Raw genomic sequence first — 23,350 nt, forward strand, 5'->3', positions numbered from 1 at the left:
TTATAAAATAGTTTATCATTTCCCAAAACAAAATTATGTCACTGGATTTTATTTTAAAAATCTAGTCACCTTAATGAAAGGTGCAGATATGAACCTATTATGAAGGGTTCCTAATTGCAGGTACATGGAGGAGCTCATATATAGATGACATAATTCACAGTCCCAGAATCAAGGCATCCCTAGTTTCCAGAAATGACATAATCCCCTTGTATAATATGATCGTTCACAGATATATATACACACAAGAAAAAAAACTCTTTGCACTTTACAACCAATCAGATTACTGCAAACATCATCCACTCAGCGCGCAGCTCGAGCTTGCCACAGACACGCAGGAAAAAAAGAGAGGCGGAACGCAAACCAATGAGCTGACAGCGATCCTCGACCAATCAGCATGCAACAAGAACCGGCCGCGGCCATACGGAGGCAGGGTACCCCAGCCAATACGATGGCAGAATTTGTCATCCAATGAGTGGGAAGCATGGGATGGCCACAGACCCAGGAAGTAGCGGTGTTGGAGGTCATTGACGAAGAAGGATGAGTGCTGTGAGGGGGGCGGCGTGCCGGTGTGTCCGGGCTGTGATAAATCAGCACTTAGCTGCACGACCCCGGCAGTGTGAGTTCTAGCTATGGGCGCACTTCACATTGATATCTTTTATTGTACATTTATTCTGTATCCGTGTAGTATTCTGACAGGGGAAGGCGTCACAAGCTTGTTTACATTTATCCTAAGTTCCATGGGGTGGGGGGAGATTTACTAAAAGTGGTGCAGCTGTGCATAGTAAGCTATCAGCTTCCAACATCAGCTTGTTCAATAAGGCCCCTTTCACACATACGGTCCGTTTGTCTGTTTTTCATCCATCCGTTGACGGATGAAAAACGGATATAAATGCATCTCTATGTAAAAACGGATGACAACAGATGATCATACATTAAGGCTTCTTTCACACGGACGTTCCGTATGTCCGTATATCACCCCATCCGTTTGCAGGTGATATACGGACATAATGCTTGTCAATGGGATTGCGGATGACTATGCGTCGACATCCGATTTTCAGAACCCTATTTTTTCCTCTGTTAAAAAAACGGAAAGGAAGCAAAATCGGATGTCCACTGACATCCGCAATGCCCATAGACATACATTATGTCCGTATATCATCCGCAAACGGATGGGATGATATGCGGACATACGGAGCGGATGACACAAGTGTCATCCATGTCCGTAAAAAAAAAAAAAGTTCCGCAGCGGAGGAGAAAATCGGAGCGGCCGTGTGAAAGAGCCCTAACATCCGTTTTCATCCCCTTCCGTCAATTTCCGTTTTTTGGAGCAGATGAATGCCCCATTTTTCATCCGTCAAAAAAACGGATCGGACGAAAAACGGTCCGTTTTTGCATTGGTAGTGGATGTAAAAAAAAGGATGGAAAAACTGATACATTTTGACGTGACTGAACTGAAAGGACCGTATGTGTAAAAGGAGCCTTAACCACTTAGCCCCGGAGGATTTGGCTGCTCAAAGGCCAGGCCCTATTTTGCGATTCGGCACTGCGTGACTGTTATGGACAATTGCGCAGTCGTGCAAAGCTGTATCCAAATGAAATTGACGTCCTTTTTTTTCCCCACAAACAGAGCTTTCTTTTGGTGGTATTTGATTACCTGTGCAATTTTTACTTTTTGCGCTATAAACAAAAAAAGAGCGACAATTTTGAAAAAATAACAATATTTTTTATGAAATTCTCAAAGCAAAAATGTAAAAATCAACATTTTTTAACATTTTAGGCCAATTTGTTTTCTGCTACATATTTTTGGTAAAAAAAATCGCAATAAGCATATTTTGATTGGTTTGCGCAAAAGTTATTGTACGGGAAAGATTTATGTAATTTTTTTTTTTTCTTTTTTACTAGTAATGGCGGCGATCTGCGGTTTTCTTTTTTGCGCACGACTGCGACATTGCGGCGGACAGATCGGACCCCTGACTGACATTTTGGACACTTTTGGGGGTACCAGACCAGTGACATTACTACAGTAATCAGTGCTATAAATATGCACTGTTACTGTAAAAATGACACTGGCAGGGAAGGGGTTAATTTTACTGGTGATCAGTGGGTTAAATGTATCCCTAGGGGCGAGGCTTGTGATTTAAATCTTACATAGCAGGATCTTATAGTCTCTGCACTTACATCAGGGAGAATGACAGGCAGCTTTGTTTACATCAGCTGTCTGGCTTTCTCCCTCTCCTGCATGGGATCGCGGCGTGAGTGACCGGCAGACATCGGAGCCACCGGTCACACGCGCGGGGATGTCAGGGAACGAGCCTGGGCGGGAGCGCGCCCCCTACAGGCTCGTGGGCGAATGACGTACCGGTACGTCACTTTGCCCAGGAGGGGCTGACCGATGCAGTATATAGTCGTGCGGCGGTCGGCAAGTGGTTAAACCTGGTTACCATGCACAGCTACACCAGTTTTAGTAAATCTCCCCCATTAGTAGTGTGGAAACCTCTCAGAGACATCCTGACCGAGTATGGGACATGTGTGTGCATTCTGGATGCATGTGTTTTTTGATATGGTCCAGTGCATTTTTTTTTCTTCACCTTTTAAATAAGGATGTGTGTTTAGGTGCTTTCCAGTGCGTTTTCCTGCATTCCGGTACAGTTCAGTGGTAAAGGAATGCAGCATGTTCTACTTTTTTATTTTTTTTCTAGAACTGACCGCACTGGTGTGAATTATGCCACTGGAAACCATATGGGCCAGTTCACAAAAGAAGTCCAGGTGATTTCTACATGCGTGTTTTTGACACGTTCCAGTGCATTTTTTCCTAACCTTAAAGTGTTCCTAAACCCAGTAATATAAAAAATGTTCATCAGACCCCCCCCCCCCCCCCGCACTGCCCCACAGCATATAAATAATAATTTTACATTAAAATACTGCAGCTATATACCTTGTTAGCTGATCTGTATACCGCGGTCACGTGATACTCCGCAGGGTCCGCCCAAGTCCAGAGTGTTCATGTAGGAGGAGATTTCACTGCTTCTTGAAATCCACTAGAGCCTGTGCCCTCATGCTTTTATGGGAGGTGGATCATCCATCAATTAAGATGTGACATGGGGGGGGGGGGGGGGGCAGAAGGGACAGCTGCCCTGGGCGGAATGATTTCATGTGGGAAGAGGGTGCAGTTTGACCGGGTACCACCCTGGCCAGCACAGAATATGCTGCCCAATGTAACAGAGACAGAGAAAGGCTTTGTTCCTGCATGTAGGCTAGATGGTAGCACCCGGCCCCTGCCTGCACAGTACACTGTACTATTCTCTGATTGACAGAGTGGAGCAGGCGGGGCATGATGAGAGGTTGGGAAGGCAATGACTATCAGTGCTTCCTGATTGAATCTAGAATAGATGCATAAAACTTTACCGCTCCTGAGTAGCAGATTCTTCCTGCCCTCTATACCGTGGAGGACTGGGCTAGGGGGGCAATTTCCTCCTGGGCCGCTCTGATGCCCTGTAAAAAGGCTTCACCTCTTTTGCCACAAACATGCTTTAAGGGATTCCTGGTGATCAGAAGTAATAAGTCCCTGCCGCTGACCTACTAAGTGTGGGTTGAAGACCAGGACAGAGCGCATCCCCCGACCTCCCAAGATGGATGGTGTAAACTGTGTCTGAGCAGAGGCTGGTTCCGTGCCCCACTTCTCCCCTGACTAGCCCCAACCGAGCTGTCCCAGCTTCCCCCAACCGCCCCCTGCTGGCCAGGTTGGGAATTTGAATTTAGCCGGTGAGTAGAAAGTACCTAGAATGGAGATTCAGCCTGGAATCGGGGTCAGGAGAAGGCCGGGAAGAGGTGGTGGGGGGGGGGGGGGGTTTCTGCACCATGGGCCTCTGGTTCGTACTTGCCCCCTTGGCCGAAAGTTGCCCCTGCCTCTATAGTCCTTTCTATCACTCCTGCTTTCTCTTTCACCGTGTCCTGATGTCTGTGGGACATCACCACCCTGCCCCCTAGCCTCCTATTTTTATCTCTCGCCTGCTCAGGACGATCTCTGAGCCGATTCCTCCTGTGTGTAGTGACCCCTTCTCCTTGAACCCCCTCCTCTCTAGCTGTACAGCCAAGCTGAGTGTTGCTCTCTCCCCTCTGTCTCTGTGCTGCTGAGTCTGCCACTGACTACTCAGCTGATCGGTAAAACTTTCAGGCTTCATATCACTGATATAGCTGTGGAGACCACTGTTCTTTCACATTCTATTTTTAGTAAGGGCCCATTCACAAGTGGTGTAAACAATGTGTCTCTTATGCAGGGCTGTCTTCTATCAGCACAGGGGTACATAGGGGTACAACAGTGCACATCCCCGTGCCAGCACCCCATTCATATCTACTGGGACATGAGGCTGCATGGACACAGCCTCTGTATCCTAATATGACACGCAGGTGCGGGTTCCAATATAAGTGAATAGGACACTGGCACAGGAATGCACACAGTGCCTGTACATCCCCTGCTGATAACCGAGAGCCTTGCACAGGTTACACGTCTGCGCTGCATATGAATGGGCCCTAAAGAACTGATGTACATGGAGGCTTAGTGAGCTCTCCAGATATACGGTAAGAAAACAGGGATTTTACTCAGGAGCTAATAAAGCTGGCCATAGATGGATGGAAATTCAACTGGTCCAACAATCCATCTATGGCCATTTTTGCTAAATGAGTAACTTCTCTCAAACCAGCAGAATTGTTTCCTTCGATCCGCAGCGCTTACATAGATGTCTCAGCAGAAAGGATTCCCTCATCCACCTTAGTTGTGTGGATGGGGGGGATCCACTCATTTTTTTTCGATCAGACACTGACTGATAAAGAAAAAACTGATCCCTCTATGGCCATCCTCCAGCTTACTTCAATTAATTGTTTAGGTTTGTCCATATATTACAAACTTTTGCTAAATCTAAAGGAGGTTGTGCAGAGATTGTATCAACAGCCGGCTGGGTTTTGGACTGGATATGGTAGATCCTTAACCACATAACGACCGCACACCGCAGATATACTGGTACCGCTGCTGGGCAAAGTGACGTAGGGGTACGTCACTCGCTCAGCCGCCTGTGGGGGCCGAGCACGCGCCGCCGGAGGTGCGCTCCCACCCCCTTTCGTTCCCTGGGGAGCTAGTGCGAATGACCAGCGGCTTCGATGTCCGCCGGCCACTCGCTATCTCCCGCTGCAGAGGGACAAAGACAGGCGGCTGTTGTAAACACAGCTGTCTGTCATTCTCCCTGATGTAAGCACAGAGGCTATGCGATCCTGCTATGTAGGATCGTATGTCTCTGTGGTTAGATCACAAGCCACGCCCCCCCCAGTTAGAATCATGCCCCTAAGGACACACTTAACCCCTTGATCACCAATAAAGTTAACCCCTTCCCTGCCAGTGTCATTTTGACAGTAACAGTGCATATTTATAGCACTGATTACTGTAGTAATGTCACTGGTACTCCCAAAAGTGTCAAAAATGTCAGTCAGGAGTCCGATCTGTCCGCCGCAATGTTGCATTCCCACTAAAAAAATCACAGATCACCGCCATTAATAGTAAAAAAAAAACAATAAAAATGACCTAAATCTTTCCGTAGTTAGTAAACGCAATACATTTTACGCAAACTAATCAAAATAAGCTTATTGCGTTTTTTCTTTTTTTTTTTCTTTTTTTTTTTTTTTTACCAAACATATGTAGCAGGAAACAAATTGTCTTAAAATGTTAAATTTAGATTTTTACATTTTTTTTTTCCAAACATATGTAGCAGAAAACAAATTGTCTTAAAATGTTAAATTTAGATTTTTACATTTTTTTTTTTATTTTTTTTTTGAGAATTTCATATAAAAAAATCTGAAAAATATTATTTTTTCAAAATTGTCGCTCTTTTCTTGTCTATAGCACAAAAAATAAAAATCGCACAGGTGATCAAATACCACCAAAAGAAAGCTCTATTTGTGGGAAAAAAAGGACGTCAATTTTGTTTGGGTACAGCATTGCACGACCGCGCAATTGTCCGTTAAAATCACGCAGTGCCGAATCGCAAAATAGGGCCTGGTCTTTGAGCAGCCAAATCTTCCGGGGCTTAAGTGGTTAAGGTCTCCCAGCCCGGCCAGCGAGCATAAGCAGGTTATAGTCCAGCACTAGGCCTCACCATGACAGAGCCCTGATGGACGGGGGCTGGCCTGCGAGTGAAACACCTTGCCGGGACTCACACGACCTGGGATGCCCTGAGTCGCAGCATACCCCCTGGCCATCAGCACCCCCACCCTGGGTCGAGAGGTGGTCTGTTTGGAGTGGTGCCCACCTGATGCCATTGGTATGGTGAGTAAGTTTCCCCCAATTTCTCTGGTGGTCTCGGGGTGGACACGGGCCCCCTCCTTGGGAAAGTCAGGCCCTCGGGTATACCTCAGTTCCCTTGGCCTCTCAGTGATACCAGGCCTCACCTTAGGTCCCCCCCCCCCCCCCCCACAAGCAGGTTCCTACCTCAGGGGGGCGGATGTATTGCGGCGGTTCTGCCGGGGGGGGGGGCAGGTTTTTCCTCCTGGGGACCCCCCGATGCCACTGTCTGATGACCCCCCCTGGGGTCCAGGAGACTGCATGATGCGCCATGGGGGCCACCATTTTGCTGTAGTTTTCGCTCTGCATCAATGTAAAGGTTTCTTATTGGAATGCATGGGCTGCCATGTTTTGGTAGTTTCCCCATAGGAATGCATGGGGCAGCCATTTTCTTGGAGTCCGCGTTAGCTGGACAGCAAGGGAGAAGCTATGGTGTCTCTAGCACATGACCCAGGTTTTTCCTGTTCCTGTGTCAGATTGTTCTTTCTCTCTGCACAGAACATTCCTCCATATCCCTCCATATCGTTTTGGTGATCTGCTACTGGGGTCCCTGTAGGTATTTCTCACTCACCCTGCTGCCAGCTGTGCTAGGGCTGGGACTTTTTGGTGCAGCGGTGCGGATCACGTTTTTTGCAGTTTTTCTTAAAGTGACACTGCTTTTTTTGGAGTAGGTAAATATGGAGTCCCTGGACTAAATCTCACCTACAGACCCTCTCAGTGCGGTTGCTGGACCCTCCGGGTCGCAGCCCCTGTCTGCTTTTACAGCAGTTTTGGAAAACCTGGTGTCAAAAGTGGATTTAGTTTAAAAAAAAAAAAAAATACAGAGCAGAAAGCGCCCTATGCCTTCCCCCTGCCTCTTTAGTATCCTCAGATAGATATGGCCACCACGGATGCATGCCACCCTGGTGGATCTGTGTCTTCGCATTTTGACGGCAAGGAGGATATATCCTCGTCAGCAGCTGTGCGGAAAAGCGTGCTGTGGAGGCACTTAGTGTCAGTGCGGGAAACCTTAAAAATGGCGCCTGATTCTACAGCGTCAGGGACGCAGGTGTCTTTTGGCACCCGCAAAACTCAGAAGTCGAGCAAGGTTTTTCCTTGTCCAGAACTTCTTGACAACATTGAACATTGGGGGCGCATCAAACAAATCTTAGTGGTGCCTAAGCGCTTTAAAAGGCGCTACCCCTTCGCAGACACAGTATCTGCTAGATGGACCGTACCACCAAATGTGGATCATCCGGTTTCCAGACTAAACAAGTCTACTGTGGTTCCGGTGGAGGAGTCCCTGGTATTTACAGACCCCGTGGATAGACGGATTGAGTCTCTGACCCGCCACTTGCATGTATTAGCGATTTCAATACTAAAACCGGTCTTTGTGATCACTCTGGTGTCAAAGACCATTACGGAATGGGCAAAGTTGCTGAAAGGGGACTTGGAAACAGAGCAGCTCTCATCGAGCCTTTTAGAGCTAACAGACCAAATTGTCCAAGCCCTTCTGTATGTATGTGATGTGCCGCTGGATGCGGCTCCACTGGTAACCAGAGTGTCTGTGGTGGGGATTGCTATTAGGCGCATGGTGTGGCTAAAAAGCTGGTCTGTGGACCAGGCTTCCAAAAAGACTCTTTCTGACTTTCCCTTTACGGGGAGAGGTTGTTTGGATCCTCCCTGGATGAGTTGATCAAAGGCCTTACGGGTGGGAAGAGTACTCTTCTACCCCAATCCACCTAGGGCAAGGCACTGCATAATAGATGGGAACCTTCATTTACTGCTCATAGGCGGCCCTTTCATACCCTCTGGGTCGCAGGAGAAAGGAGCTAAGCCATTCAGGTCTTCTGGGGGTTCCGAGAAGACATGGTTGAGTAAGCCGAGAACAGGTCAGTCTGGATCTGCGGACAAATCCTCGTCTGCATGAAAGGACGCCCTCACCCGTTTCTGGGGTGGGGGGACGGCTTCGCTTCTTTCAGGAACCATGGACTTCCTTGATTCAAGACAAATGAGTCCACGAACTGATCCGATTGGGTTATAAGATTGAATTCTGGTCTCGACCATCAGACAGTCCAATCTATGCCTATCTTCAGACTGTTTAAGGGATTTACGAGAGGCGGTACAAGATCTGCTGTCACAAAGGGTGATTGTGCTGATTCCCTCTCGGGAACGCTTTCAGGGATTCTATTCAAACCTGTTCACTGTGCCCAGGAAAGAAGGCAAAGTACGTCCAATCCTGGACCTCCAAGGCTCTGTACCGCTTTGTGCAGGTATAGAAGTTTCAAATGGAGTCCATTCGCACGGCAGTGGCGTCTCTACACCAAGGAGACTTTTTGGCCTCCAAAGATATCAAGCATAGCTACACATCCCTATTTACGCTGTACGCCAGCGTTTTCTTCGCTTCGCTGTAGGGAAAAGAGCTTTATCAATTTGTGGCGTTACCCTTTGGTCTCGCATCTGCCTCCACGGTCTTCACCAAAGTGTTGGCTCCGGTTTTGGCATTACTGCGACAACGGGGGATTACGGTACTGGGTTACCTGGAGGATCTCCTCTTAAGAGCAGACTCCCATTCAGCCTTGTTGGGCGACTTGACAATCACTATACGGACTCTGCAAGAGTTCGGTTGGAACATCAATTTTAAAACAAATCTGCCCTGGTACCATCCTTAAAACTTGATTCTGGACTCGGCTTCCGCAAGGGTTTTTCTTCCCCTGGATAAAGTTGCAGGGGGCGATTTGTTTGCTGTTGGCCAGCAATCTGTCTTCTCTGCTGACTTGCCTGCAGGCCTTGGGTCTGATGGTAACAACCTTCGAGGCGGTTCCATTTGCTCCGTTCCACACGAGACCCTTACAAAGGGAGATTCTTGTCAAATGGAACAAAGATCCAAAGTCCTTGGACACTATGATTCGGTTGAGTCACAACACAAGGACTGACAGGATTTTAGTTGATTTCACATAGGGTAAAAGCGCAGTGCATGCGAATATATGATCAATGTGTGAATAGGTGCCATGTACATGCGAGAAGTGAGTATAATCTCTAGTAAAGGGATTATCCTCACGCCACATATCGACCAGACCATATTGGTATAGTAAACAAGCTATTTTGTTGCCATCTGTGGGAACAGTTTTAAGAATTGCCCTATCAGGATCCGAGTTATCTAGTATTCGATCTAGAGGGCTGTTATTGTCCCCACCCGTAACCACCTCACCCTGTGCTCTAGGCAACAATACCCTGAGCATGGTGCTAAAGAATTCCACTTGTCCTGAATTGGGGGCATAATAAGAAATGAGGGAAACAGGTTGATCATCAATGCGTCCCACCACCATAATGTATTTTCCAATCTTCTCTTTTACTATTTTAGTAGGAGTAAAAGGAGTCTTTTTCAAGAAGCGTATTACCACCCCACATTTTTTTTTTTTCACGGCCTGATGACAGGTAATATTGTGGGTAATTAGGACTAAGGAATCTAGGGGCTAATGTTTTAGAAAAATTTGTTTCCTGTAAGACCAGAATACCTGCTCTTTGTTTATAGTATATAATAATATTATAATAATACAATATTGGAAAGCTTTGGGTCGATTGAGTAGGGAATTAAATCCGCGCACATTATGGGTTAAAATAGAGTACGTAGCAGTATGTCACTTAGCCATCGTAGCTAGGCAGAGCACATTCACCTTGGCATATGCGAGTCAAAAACCAGAACCATCGGCAGGAGGGTGACGCCCTCTTCTCCCTCTGCGACTTCTCGGTGCGGGCCCGGCCACAGTGTCAAGGACCAACATAGGGGTATAAAAACTAAAGTAATGCGAAGTAAGGATAAGAGAGAGAGAATAAAATCAAAATCAGTGGCCAAGTTTGCAAGATAACACTAATATTGTTATATATGCGTAGAATTGGGCCAAGACCCTTTTGGGGAATAAAACCGCAGTTACAAGGCGTGAAGTTGTCCCCACCATGGGATGAATCCAAGATCACATAGGAGGCATGCGTGTTCACCCGGCTCAATCTTCAAAACATCAAGATATGGGCAGGAAGCGAGACAGATTTAAATTTAACTTAAACATCCAAATATGTAAACTGAACAGTAGCACCGTCCAAGCCCCCGCGGACCACAGCCCCCAGCAAAAGGCCTTGTGGAATGGCCAATCGCTAACAGGCCAAGACCAGCAATAGGGGCATCAGACAGCCATCGCTTCCAAACGCCAAGGTCCAGGGTTATGCAACGGGCAACTAGTAAATATTCAATTTTGTGGGCTCAGTTAATCGAGCAAAGAAATCTGAACATGAACGGAGGCCATGGGGATCCCATCATTACTGTCCTCACGATGAGGGTGTCTCAAACAAAAGAGAAAATTAATGATAGGTCTTTCAAGTGTTCAGCGGAGATCTTCTGGTCGATGACACTCGTTGGGTCGTCCATAGTGGAGAGGAGGAGCGAGTTCCCTGTCATGGAGATGAGGTCGTCTGTGGCTCTCTGGATATGATGCCAAGATCCAACAGTAACACTTCTCCATCATGGAAGGTGGCAAAAAGAACAAAAAGAATAGGACTTGCCTTTATATGGAAATAATTTGACCGGAAATGACCATCTATATTTGATTTGTCGATTCAGCAGTTGTTGTAATAGAGGTTTCAGGTTTCTTTCGCATTTGAACCGTGGATGGGGCAATGTCATTGAAAAGCTGTATGGGTGCGCCAAATAGGGACAGTTCCTGACTGTTTCTTGCCGCTGTCATAAATTTTTCCTTTATTTTGTAATAGTGCGGTTTGTCTTTTACATCTCTGGGTAGGCCGTCAGATCTAGAAGCAGTCAGAGCCTGATGAAGTCTTTCTACCTCCATCTGATTGGGGGGGGGGGGGGGATATCCGGTATCAATGTCTTCATTAACTCATGTATGGCCCCTTCTAGATCAATGTGGGTTTCTGGGAGACCTCTGATGCGCACATTTATAGCGGAGTGACCTATTTTCCAGGTCCTCTATTTTGGAATTTCGTCTCCTTGAGCTTGTTTTAGAGTTCTGTGATCATATTAGTGTTCTGATTAACCTTCGCAGTCGTGTTATCAACTTTAGATTCAGTTGCATCAAATCTGTCACCTATACTCTAAATATCACGTTTGAGATTGTTAGTTATTATGGAGCAGACCTTGGACAGCTTTTGTTTCAGCAGAGTGGAGAATCTCGTCAGTAGGACCGCATCTACTGCACATGGGGTTGTTGGGGTGCGGAGTCCTCAGAATCGGGGCTAGGCTGGCTGAACAGCAGATCAGTCATTTCCACCATACCTCTATGCATAGATGATGCAGGAGAATGTGCAGTCCCAGGAGTGCCCTGAGAGATGATGGGGAATGGAGGTAAGGAGAGAAACCCACCCCTCTTGTCCGTGTCCTGTTCTCCTGAGGACTGGGAGGAGAAAAGATCCTTCACAGGCTCCATCCGTTGCTCCTAGATGGAGGCAACTTGGGCTGAGATTGCTTAGAGCCGCCGCGTGTCTCGCCCTTCACCGGCGCCATCTTGGTTTGTGTATGCCCAGGGAAAGGGCGCCCCGATCCCCCGCCGATGCATCACCGTCCGTAGATGCCCGGAGAGTGTCAGCTGCCTCACTGTCTCTGCTACTGATTGTAGCTTGATTAAGCAGGTGGTGCACGGAGCTCCTTCAGATCATGTCCGACCTCCAGCCTGCCATTTCAATAGTAGCTCTCCCTGCATCCTGTATTCACAGGAGGTTCTGATCTGCTTCTGTCAATCAAATCTTGTGAGGAAGGAGCAGGGGCGGAGCTGAGCTGTGCTGTATGTGTCATTAGACACCTACTGCCCATCTCAAGTGCCACCATAGCAATCGGATTGCTATGGGGGCACTTCTAGAAGAGAAGGAAAGGAGAGCGCCAGTAGGGGACCCCAGAAGAGGAGGTAAGGGGCCGCTCTGTGCATACCATTGCACAGGCAGGTAAGTATAACAAAATTTTTATTTATTTTTTAAGCAAAAAAATTTTTACATCCATTATAATTGCCATGTGACACTTATTTAGCCCATAAAACACTAAAGTGTGCATATATAGTATTTGACCCTTTTTTTTTTTCCCTGAGTGTGCCAAGCTATAATTCCCCTCCAATGTGTCTTAATGACCACATCTGTATAGTGCAACAGTCTGGTGCCCATGTTGATTCTGATCAATTGGTAGATAAAAGTAGAAACAGGTGTGCAATTATAGCAGCATCTGCCTTTAGCGGCTTTTAAATTTGATTACCAATTCCGATGATCAGTTACTAATCAACAAATGTTTTCCAGCATACACAAGCTATTCATTAATATGATCTCAGAAAAGAGCTCTGGTAGGCTGGTATTTAAAACAGAAAATCGCAATCAGCCTTATTAAATAAAGCGTTTTTTCTTAAAGCCAAACTCCAGGCACCTTATTTTTCATTTTAGATGCTTTAATATTTTGCCTCTATCCTTTATGCAGTAACTGCCTGCTTTCATTTAAACTCTTCTAAATGCTGCCAGCCCCTCTCTTTTAGCCATCATAACACAGTGTAAGTGTTTGTTGAAAATGAAGCCTCTAAATACCTTTTTTCAGGCCGGTCACGTGACTTCCAGCTGACGACAGCGGGAAATCTTAGTCGCTCCCACTGTAGCCCATAGATGGAGTAGGAGAGCGGCCGGGAGTCACGTGACTGGCCAGAAGAGATCTGAAAAAAAGGTATTTAGAGGCTTCGTTTTCAACAAACCCTTAGTGTCGGTTCACACATATGCGATGTCAGACATTGCATGTGATTTGCACTGCACTGCTATGAAAATCAAATGCGATGTCTGTACGTTGCGAATTCAGCCATACAGATTGTATGGCTGAATTTGCATCGCATTCGGACTAAAGTCGCACAGAACCCTTTTTTTTTGGTCCGCACCAGAATTGGATTGCATGGGTGTTCACACCTATGCGATCTGATTCATGTCCGAACTGACAATTCGCACTGCGATATGCAAACTGATCTGGGGGTTTCGTTAACTTTGTATCAACACCCCCAGTGATTCGCATATGGCAGTGTGAACTGCCTGCGAGTGGAGTGTGAAGTGGGAACCTGCAGTGGATTTGCAGGGTTCCCGCATTGGTTATGTGTGAACCGCCACTTACACAGTGCATTATGGATGGATAAAAGAGAGTGGCTGGAAGTGGGAGATATATATATTATAATAAAAAAATATATATTTTATTAGTTTTAATATGTCTTTATTGGATTTCAGTACATAAACTAGTAAAACATTCCAGATGAGGTACAACAGTAGTTCCACCAGTGGGACCAAACCAGATTCATGGTGAATAAAGCATAGTAATATGCAGTGAGGGTTATATTCAAACAGATTAGTTTAGGGTAAGTTCCCAGGCGGGGGCGGGCGGGAGAAGGGAGGAAAGGATCCATCAGCTCGTCAGGAGTAGAGATTATTCAACATCATGAAGCAGCTATAGTAGACTAGGCCTAAAGACCTACAAATTACGTTTACATTTTGGATGCGTCGAACATTGGGACCATTGTGCTGCAGTCGCATATTGTTCCTGGCTATTATTTTTCCATTTCGCATTGTTGATTAAGGTCAGCTATTGTGTTGGACACGGAAGGTGTGGTTGTGGTTTTCCATAATCTAGTAATATTTAGTTTAGCTGCTAGTAAAAGATGAAATATGACAATTCTGGCCTTAGGAGGGTGGTTTTCCAGGCCTATGTGTAGTAGTTCAAGGGAGGGGTTAGGGGTAGTAGGGATATCAGAGCTCATTTTAAATATTTGTTTCCAGTAAGATGTTAGGGATTTACAGTACCATAGTATGTGAGCTATGGAGCCAATACTGCCACAGCCTCTCCAGCAGCATGAAGAGGTACCAGGGTACATCTTTGATAGCTGGTAAGGTGTTGGGTACCACCTTTGTAGGGTTTATTTATGATTCCCGGTGATTGGAGCAATGGGAAGCTGCAGGGGTGGTCTTAAAGGCTCGTTGCCACATGTCAGGAGTGATGCGGGTATTGAGTTCCTCGGCCCATTTAATCAAGGAGGGTACTTGTGAGTATGGCCGATCATCGTTAAGTAAAGAGTAGAAAAGTGAGTTTCCCTTTTTGGGGTATTGGGATTTTGCATAGCATTGGAACATTGGAGTTGAGGAAGTGCAATAACTTGTATAGGTGAAAAGTTCTGAGTAGGGTAGTTCAGATTCGCTCTGGAGATTCGTAAAATATTTTAATGTGGTGTGTCTGAAGAGGTTGGGCATTCCAGAGGGAGATTTTGAAATCTGGAAAAAGTTTGGTTAGGGCTCTAAGTGGAATATGTATAGATCAAGTGGGGTATCTAAAGGCTTGGTTAGTTAGGAATTTTTTCTACGTTGCAACCAATGCCACTATTGATGGGGAGATGTACTGTATGGGTGGGAGGCAGCCTGCTGCGGTGAGAAGGTTGTCCAATGGTTGTTTGGTTTGTGGGAAGGATGTTTCCATGAGTGACCATATTTTTTTCCGATGTTGGGTGCCACCAGTAATAAGTTTGGTCTAGAATGGAGGCATGGTAAAAACTTTGGATCTGGGGAGGCCAGCTCCCGTTTGTTGTAGGGTCTAGTTAGAATGTAGTTGGCACATCTGGGGGGGGGGGGGTCCGTCCTTCCCCTTATGAAGTTAGTCACGTGCCTTTGGATCGAGGTTAAGACGCATTGAGGGAGGGTCATTATTAGTGTGCGAAATAGGTAGTGGAGTTTCGGCAGTATTATCTTAAATGTAGCAATTCTACCTAATTTGGATAAGCCATTCGATCGTATTATAGAGGCTGGGGGAGTTGTTGGAGGAATTTATGGTAGTTAAGTGCATGGAGTTGTTTAAGGGTAGATGCCAGGTGTATCCTTAAATGTGGGATAGAGTTGTTTACACACGTAAAGGGGGTGGATCGTTTTAAAGTGGGATTCTAAGTGCTTGGGGAGGCATATTTGCAATAGGACTGATTTTGATATGTTGAGCTTGTACAAGGAGACATAGCTAAATTGGTGTAAGATTTCTTGGGCTGCCTGAAGGGATTGTGAGGGGTTTGACATTAACCAAATCACGTCATCTGCAAATAGGCTTAACTTATGGTCTGTGTTATTGCACTTGATCTCTGAAATACGAGAGCCAGTTCTAATTTTAGTTGCTAGGGCTTCCATGAGCAGAGCAAAAATTAGTGGTGAGAGGGGGCAATCCTGGCGTGTGCCGTTGGTTATAGGAAATGGGGTAGACAATGCTCCTCCTAAAGGACTCTAGCTGAAGGGTTGGAGTAAAGGGAGAGGATCATATTTTGCAGCCAACCAGTAATACCAAATCTGTTGAGGACTGCTTTTAGGAAGCCCCAATGAACTGTCAAACGCCAGAGAAAGGAGTAGAAAAGGTGTTTGTGTAGCCTGGTAGATGAGGTTTAACACCCTTCTTGTGGCGTCCGGTGCTTGTCGACTTGGGATAAACCGAACTTGGTTGGGTTGTACTAATGTTGGGAGGAGGGGTAGTAACCTATTTGCAAGAACTTTGGCTAGGATTTTTGTCTGTTTAGGAGGGATATAGGACTATAATTAGTAGTTGATATTGGGTCTTTGTCGGGTTTAGGTATAGTTACAATGGTTGATCGCAGCATATCAGTGGGTAAGGAACCAGAGGAGACGGCAGAATTGAAGAGTATCATTAGTTGAGGGGCAATGATATCACTAAATCATTTGTAAAATTAATTTGGGAACCCATCTTCTCCTGGAGTTTTATTTAGGGGTAGTTGTTTGATAGCGTCCTGAATTTCTTCTGTGGAGATGGGCTGTGATAAGGACTCTAGTTGGGGGGGTTGATATGGAGGATAGGGGTATTGAGCCTAGAAATTCATTGCTGAGAGGATCGGATGGTTGAGGGGTCAAAGGGTCGTTTTTTAAGTTGTACAGTGAAGAGTAGTACTTGCCAAAAGCTTTAGCAATGTCTTGTGGCTCAGTTAAGAGTTGTTTTGTAATAGGGTGAAGGAGGGAGGAGATTTTAGATTTTGAGGGTTGTACTTTGACTTTTCGTGCTAACAGGGAGTTTGCTTTATTGCCCAGCGAGTAGTAATTGGCCTTAGTATATCTGAGATTATTTTCAAATTTATAAAGGAGTAGGGACCTGAGTGCCTCAAGAATTTCGCTAGACAGGCTGTGGGAGGGGTGGGTTTTGTTTTTCTAGGTTTTCAATTTGGAGCATGATCTTGTCAATCTGCCTGCTCCTTCGTCTGTGGCCTTCCAGAAGAATTGAGATTTGTGCGTGATCGGACCATGATATGGTGCCAATTTCTGAACTCTTGATGTTTCGTAAAGACCATTTGTCGCTCACAAACATATTGATACATGAATAAGACAATTAAGATGGGGAGAAATAGGTAAATTCTTTTTCCGAACCGTGTTGGTATCTCCACAAATCAGAGGTCTGAGAACCGAAGGAGAGAATTTAATGCAGCTCATTGACATTGGTTATTTGGGGAGGTGTCCTTGGAGGGGTCACCAACTATATTAAAGTCTCCTCCCAGGATGAGGCTTCCTTTTTTAAGTTTGACTATTTTGCTGAAGAGGCACCTGTAAAAGTTAAGTTGTTTAGTATTCGGTCCATAAATATTGACCAGGGTGTAGGTGGTTTGGTCTATTTTACAGCTTAAACATCCTTGAGGGTCTGCGAGTGGAGGAGTTGGAATTGTAGGCTATTTTTAATTGCGATCAGTACCCCATTTTTCTTTTTTGGACCTGAGGCCAGGAATATTTGATCATAACCTTTGAGTTGGAGTAGTGGTGTGTTAGTTAAGGTGAAATGCGTCTCTTGGATGAAAACAATATTGGCTCGTTGCCTTGATGTTTCTCTTTGTAGGGTCGACCTTTTTTTGCAGACTGTTCAGTCCCATGACATTCAGTGATAGGATTTTGATTGGCATTCTATAGGTCAGATAGTTTGAAAAGGGTTGAGCAAACGATGTCCGAATATGTTAGAAATGTATAGGCAGTCCAGCTGGTAGGTTAGGGAGAGGTAAGGCTAAGTCAGGTAACAGTCCAGCTGACCAAATGTTTCGGGATGGAGGCGTATTTGGTGGGGGCTGATGGATCCTGGTTATAAAAACAGTAAAAAAGAAGAGCTACTAGTAAACAAGCTCAATGTGCAGTAACTACTGCTTCCGACAACAAGTCGGGGGGGGCCAGAAAAAAATCTCAATGTTAGCCGTCACGGATGGAACGGCAGGAAAAAAAAAAAGAAGAGCACTTAGCTTTGCAGGAAAAAAAAATCTGCTACCTCCCAGCTAGGTGGGGTTGTGAGCAGAAAGGACATTCAGAGCTTGTCATCCATCTTGGGTTTCCCACTAGTGTCCATCTGTGTTGGTAGGGGATCACTCTGGACTATAGTATCCATGGGGATGAGGCGCTGGTCTCTTGTTTGAGCCCGCCTTCTAGAGATCTTACCTCCATAGGTTTTACCTTGAAAGGTTATCAGCAATTTGACTGGGAAGCCCCATTTGTAGGGAATGTGGTAATTTTTGTAGGGATTTTGTAATGGTGGCCAGCTGTCGTCGAGTGTCCATTGTCATTTTTGAGAGGTCAGCATAGAGTTTGACTGCTGAGAATGGCTCTGGGAGGGTAGGAGTGCGTTTTGCAGCGGTCATCACTTTTTCTTTTGTGGTAAAGAAATGGATGCGGGCTAGGACATCTCTGGGCTTAGACTCGGGAAGGTAGGAAGGTTTTGGGTCTGTGTGCCCGATCCATTTCTAAATCTGTCTTTGAGATCTCTAATGACTGATTGCAGATATTGGGCCAGATCATCTTGTTGAATAGTTTCTGGGCTATTATGAAATTTTATATTGTTCCTGCGTGACTGGTCTGCTAGTTTGCGTTTGAGCGACAGCATTTCATTTTCGTGGTCATTATATACCTCAATCAGTTCATTGTGTGCAGTAAAAAGATCAATTTGTTTGGTTTCTACATGGTGGAGACGCTGATCTTGTGCTTGCAGTGCATTGTTTAGAGAGGTGACCGAGGCAGATAGATCTGAATACAGAGTATGCTTGAGCGATGTGAGCATGTTTTTCATAGTGATCTCAGAGTGGTTGGTCTGTGGCAGGGAAAGAGTCAATTGCTGAAGGTTGTGGACTGGCCTTATCTGAGACTATGATAAAAGTGTTTTTAGGCAGGCCAGGATAAGTGTCATCCCTGCGAGGTTTGGATTTGGGTGGACTAGCGGAGGAAGGGGATGCAGGGGGAGAGGACTCGCCATCTGCCGCTGTAGAGGAGGAGAAGTGCTGCTGCTAGCTGAATAGGAAGCCTGTGTGAGGAGAGCGAGGAGCCGTGCTTCCTGCTTGTGAGAGCCGCCGGCACCATCTTGCCCTCTGCTCCTGTTCCTGTTCGTCATGTGGAAAAAGTTGATGAGCTTCTGTGGCCCCTTGAGTAACTTCCTGCACCTCGACATTGTACCCGGAGGTAGCAGGAGTTCTTGGGGAGATAGTAGGATGTGAATGCCCCTTTCTAGCGTTGGTTGGAGCCGCTGTACGCTGGGTAGGACACGGAGCTGCAGTTGGCTTCCATCCGCTCCGCCGGCTAGCCGCGTCGCGTGAATTTTTTTTTTTTTAAGGTTGCAAACACTTTAATGTATAACACTTCACTAATTGAACTAAAACAAAGTTTTGGCTATATATTTGAATAAAACAATAAGTGAAATTTTGAATTTGTTTTGTCTTTTTTTTTTCTTTTACAGCATATACTGGCATCTGGAGTGGTGTCAGAGCTACTAGCAGTATCTCACAGGAAAGTAACAACCCAAAAAAAACACCTTTAAAAAAACCAAAAACACCCCAGGGGCGATTTGATGAAGCTGAGCAATCTAACGTGGAGAAAGAACTATTGGAAAGTGAGTGAATAGAGATCCAGTTTGAATAATATTTTGCAGCAAAGTAAACTGTTGAAAACTGTGCATGAAGCTGTGAAATGTGTTACAGGAACGTGTGAGGATAAATAAAGGTCCTCTCATTGTTGACTTGTGTTATTTTTTCATCCTGGTGCATCAGTGACATTTGAACAAGCATGCAGCCAGCTAAGCCTAAAAACTCTGCTCCCCTCCTGTTTACTTTTGCCCACTACTTTAAAGCAAAACCGCAGCTGCAGCTCCCAATTCTGCCCTTACAAATTTTCATTAAATTGTAACTGATCAAATCCAATAGGAGACCATTTAAATGTACCTGATTAGAATTGTAGATATGGAATTTCACTGAACAGGATTTCTCCAAGTGGAGTGCCACATTTTGTTCCGCATCAGTTTTATACTTTTGTTCAATTCTACCCCTCTATGTATACTATGATATTTGTATTTAAAGCGGAGTTCCAGCCTTTTCTGTGTTTATTAAAGGTCAGCAGCTACAAAAAGTGTAGCTGCTGACTTTTAATAAACACAGACTCACCTGTCCCACAGTCCAGCGATGCGGCCGCCCGAAGCCTCGATCCTCTCTCTCTGGTCTCAGCGGCGCCAGCATCACTGGTGTGGGCACCCGGCTGTGACAGTTTGCGGCTTCACAGCCCGGTGCGCACTGCGCATGTGCGAGTTGCCCTGCGCGTCTTGATTGGCCGGCAATCTTCTGGGACCTCTGACATGTCCCAGAAGATTGCAAAGAGGGAGGGGGAGAGGAGAACTTCCGCTCAGGGCGCTGCGGCGCTCAAAGCGGAAGTGGGAGCGCGGGTACCTGTCAAAACTAGGTGCCCGCTCCCCCCCTCCCCCCCCCCAAAAAAAAAAAAAAAAGATGACATGCCAAGTGTGGCATGTCAGGAGGTCAGGACTACCTAAAGCGGATTTACCCCCCCACCCTTCATGACCAGGCCATTTTTTGCGATACGGCACTGTTACTTTTACTGACAATTGCGTGGTTGTGTGACGCTGTACACATATAAAAAAATTTTTTTTTTCCCTACAAATAGAGCTTTCTTTTGGTAGTATTTGATTACCTTTTTGCACTAAAAAATGTTTCCTTTCTGCTATGAAACATATACAATAAAAAAATTTACTAAATTGAATTTCTTCAATTTAGGGCAATATGTATTCTGCTACATATTTTTGGTGGGGAAAAAAAATCCCAATAGGAGTATATTTATTGGGTTGCACAAAAGTTAGTGTCTACAAACTATGGGATATTTTTAAGGAATTTCTATTTATTTTACTAGTAATAGCGTCGCTCAGCCACTTATAGCAGGACTACGATATTGCAGCGGACAAATCTGACACCTGACACTTTTTGGGAACGAGTGACCCTAATACAGTGAGCAGTGCAAAAAATATGCATTGGCACTGTACTAATGACACTGGCTGGGAAAGGGGTATAACATCAGGGGCAAGCAAAGGGTTAAGTGTGTGCCTAGCCAGTGCTTGTGTACTGTGTGGGCAGTGCTTTTACTAGTGGGAGACATTAATCCATGTCCCTGCTTTGCAGGAACATGGGAGCAATGTCTTTCCTACTGACAGAACAGTGATCTAGAGGGCTGCATTAGGTTTGGGCTCCCGTGGGACCCAATGCAAATCTTGCGGGAGAGGGCGGTTTTACCTCTGCTGCGGGCGGGAGTGGGGGGTCCAAAAATTTTGCGGAGACCCGCGGGTACCCGTGGGGAACGGTTCCGTTTGGTGTAACGTATTTTCCGGCGTATAAGACTTTTTTTATATATTAAAAAAAAAAAAAAATAGCCCAAAAATCGGGGGTCGTCTTATACGCCAGGTACTGTAGCTTCAGCTAGTTACAGAACATCTCTATTAAAAATGTTAGCCCTGGATGTGTATACAGTACCTTTGGCAACTTGCATAACGCCCCTGTGCTGTAATACTCTATGTACCATGCTGAGCCAATCGCGGCAAGCGTGTATTCTATTAATGCATACAAAGCCTGCTCGGATTGGCTGAGTCAGAGAGGCGGGCTTATACAACCTTTGCCAATCCGAGCAGGCTTTGTATGCAATAATAGAATACACAGCTTGCTGTAATTGGCTCAGCGTGGTACATAGTTTTACAGCACAGGGGCGTTCTGTAAGTAGCCAAAGCTTACTGTATACACATCCAGCCGGTTAAACTATTAATAATAGAGAAGTTCTGTATGTAGCAGAAGCTACAGTACATATTAGGGCACATCCAGCGGGCTAAAATATTTAATAGGGACGTGATGGCTCCACTGATGTTATGAAATGGTGTTGCCTCAGAAGAGGGGGTAGTCTTATACGGTGAGTATAGGGCAAAACCGCAGGAGTGGATACAAACATTGCGGTTGCGGGCGGGAATGGACACAAGCATTACGGGTGTGGGTGGTAATGGACACAAACATTTCGGGTGCGGGCGGGAGTGGAACACAAACATTGCGGGTACTGGTGGTCCTGGTAATACATTCATACAGTCCCATGCAGGGCTCTACAGTGATCTGCCTTGTTTACATAGGCAGATCGCCATTCTGGCTCTCTCTGCTTAGTGATCGTCGGGTGCCGGTGGATATCAAGTCCGCGGTACCCACAGATCAGCTCTCGTTGTGTACCGGCGGTGTGCCCCTAGACCCAGAAATGCAGGATCCCGATCCTGCGCAACAGAGCCGCCTTGCCACAGTGTATGTAAAGTCGGCAAGCAGCTAAAGTGTACAATAAAAGATAAAACGTTAATAGATAAAGTTTTCACAAGCATAACAAAAAAAATATGAAACTGTGTGTGGTGTTAGGGAAAACCTGGAAAAAAAAAACACCAGAAAACAATAAATCTTGTGACATCTTCATGCTTATGAGTTAAAGGAATCCTGTGATAAGAGAAAACATTTTTTACATTGGAGCAATACGTTTTGAACTATTCAGAATTTACTAATGTCTACATCCCAATTAAGCCCCTTCCACACGGGGTAGACTCCGGTAGGAGTCTGCCTGCTCAGTGGGGAATCTGTCCGCTGAGCAGGCAGATGGCAGGTCCATGTATGCTCTGCCTATGCAGAGCAGACACAGCCCACTCTCCTCAATGGGCAGTTAAATGTAAATGAACTACCTGTCAGTTTACATCTGACTGCGATCCCATCCGCTAGACGTATGGGGAATAGATCCTATCCGTCTTTCACATAGAGCTGCACTATTCTGGATAAAATGAGAATCACAATTTTCTCTTACGTCCTCCCGACAGTCGCCACCTCCTCTAAGTCATCACTGTTGGGTATTGACTTCCCATCCGCAGGAATAGCTAGGCATATAGACTTAGTCCAAAGACAAAAGGCATTGGCATATACACACCCATGGGGGCTGTCCCATCTGGTCAATACCCCCCCTGCATCCTGCATCACCACTCCCAACTCAGTTTTAATCTGCCTAGCGTCAGGAATAGTCAGGCTTCCCTTGTGCTGGGGCTTCAGTCTCAGCCTTCCTAATCTTTTATTTGATTTTCTTTGAAAATGTCACTTTTTTTCTTTACTTTACTAGCTGTTTATTTTGTCAGCTTCTAGTGTTAGTCTTCTCTTTGGATGAAGATGGATTATGCGGTGCTGGGATTCGGACTGGCCGTCCTGGTTCTCCAGAGCAAAAGGGTCAGATGGACCCCCAGCCCGCCATCGAGCATTCAGCTATGGTTCGCCCTGGCATTACGAACGACCCATCCCTGTTCGCTGCAGGGATGCAGCCGTGAGGTGGCTACCTCACAGGACTCGTCTGCGGTGCTGCAGCGTCATGTCCCTGGCTCACGGCACTCCCTGTCAGATGAGGACAGAGGTTTTTCCGTGCATGGAGGCTCCCCACGCCATCCGGTACAGGTAAGTACTTTTCTGTGTGGGGCCTCTGTTTGGGGTGGCAGTCTGTGTTACTGTGTGTTCCCCGTGTCTGTGCCTGTGTGACTCCCTGTGCGATTCCTGCGGGGATCGCTTGTGCAATGTCTGGTGGTCCCTGTCCCTGTGTCACCTTAGGTGCATGTTGGGGGTGCAGACGTTTGTGCTTGTGTGGCGACCGCAGCGAATTTTCGCGGGTCCGCCATCTTTGATATTGGGCACACATGTATAGCTCCTCTGGGGCGCTCCT

The 23,350-nt window shown here is 45.9% G+C and overlaps 1 protein-coding gene across 1 annotated transcript in view; it reads left to right on the top strand.

Annotated features, from left to right (window-relative positions):
• Positions 1–475: 475 nt before the first annotated feature.
• SDHAF4 (succinate dehydrogenase complex assembly factor 4) overlaps positions 476–23,350 on the top strand; it is a 36,787-nt gene continuing 13,912 nt past the window's right edge. Inside the window, exons 1-2 of the mRNA XM_082251482.1 lie at positions 476–616; positions 19,047–19,199. Of these exons, the coding sequence (XP_082107608.1) occupies positions 538–616; positions 19,047–19,199 (232 nt within the window). The 5' untranslated portion in view covers positions 476–537. The remainder of the gene's footprint in view (positions 617–19,046; positions 19,200–23,350) is intronic.

Source organism: Pelophylax lessonae (genome assembly GCF_965119305.1).
Source record: "Pelophylax lessonae genome assembly, chromosome: 3".
NCBI classification, from domain to species: domain Eukaryota; kingdom Metazoa; phylum Chordata; class Amphibia; order Anura; family Ranidae; genus Pelophylax; species Pelophylax lessonae.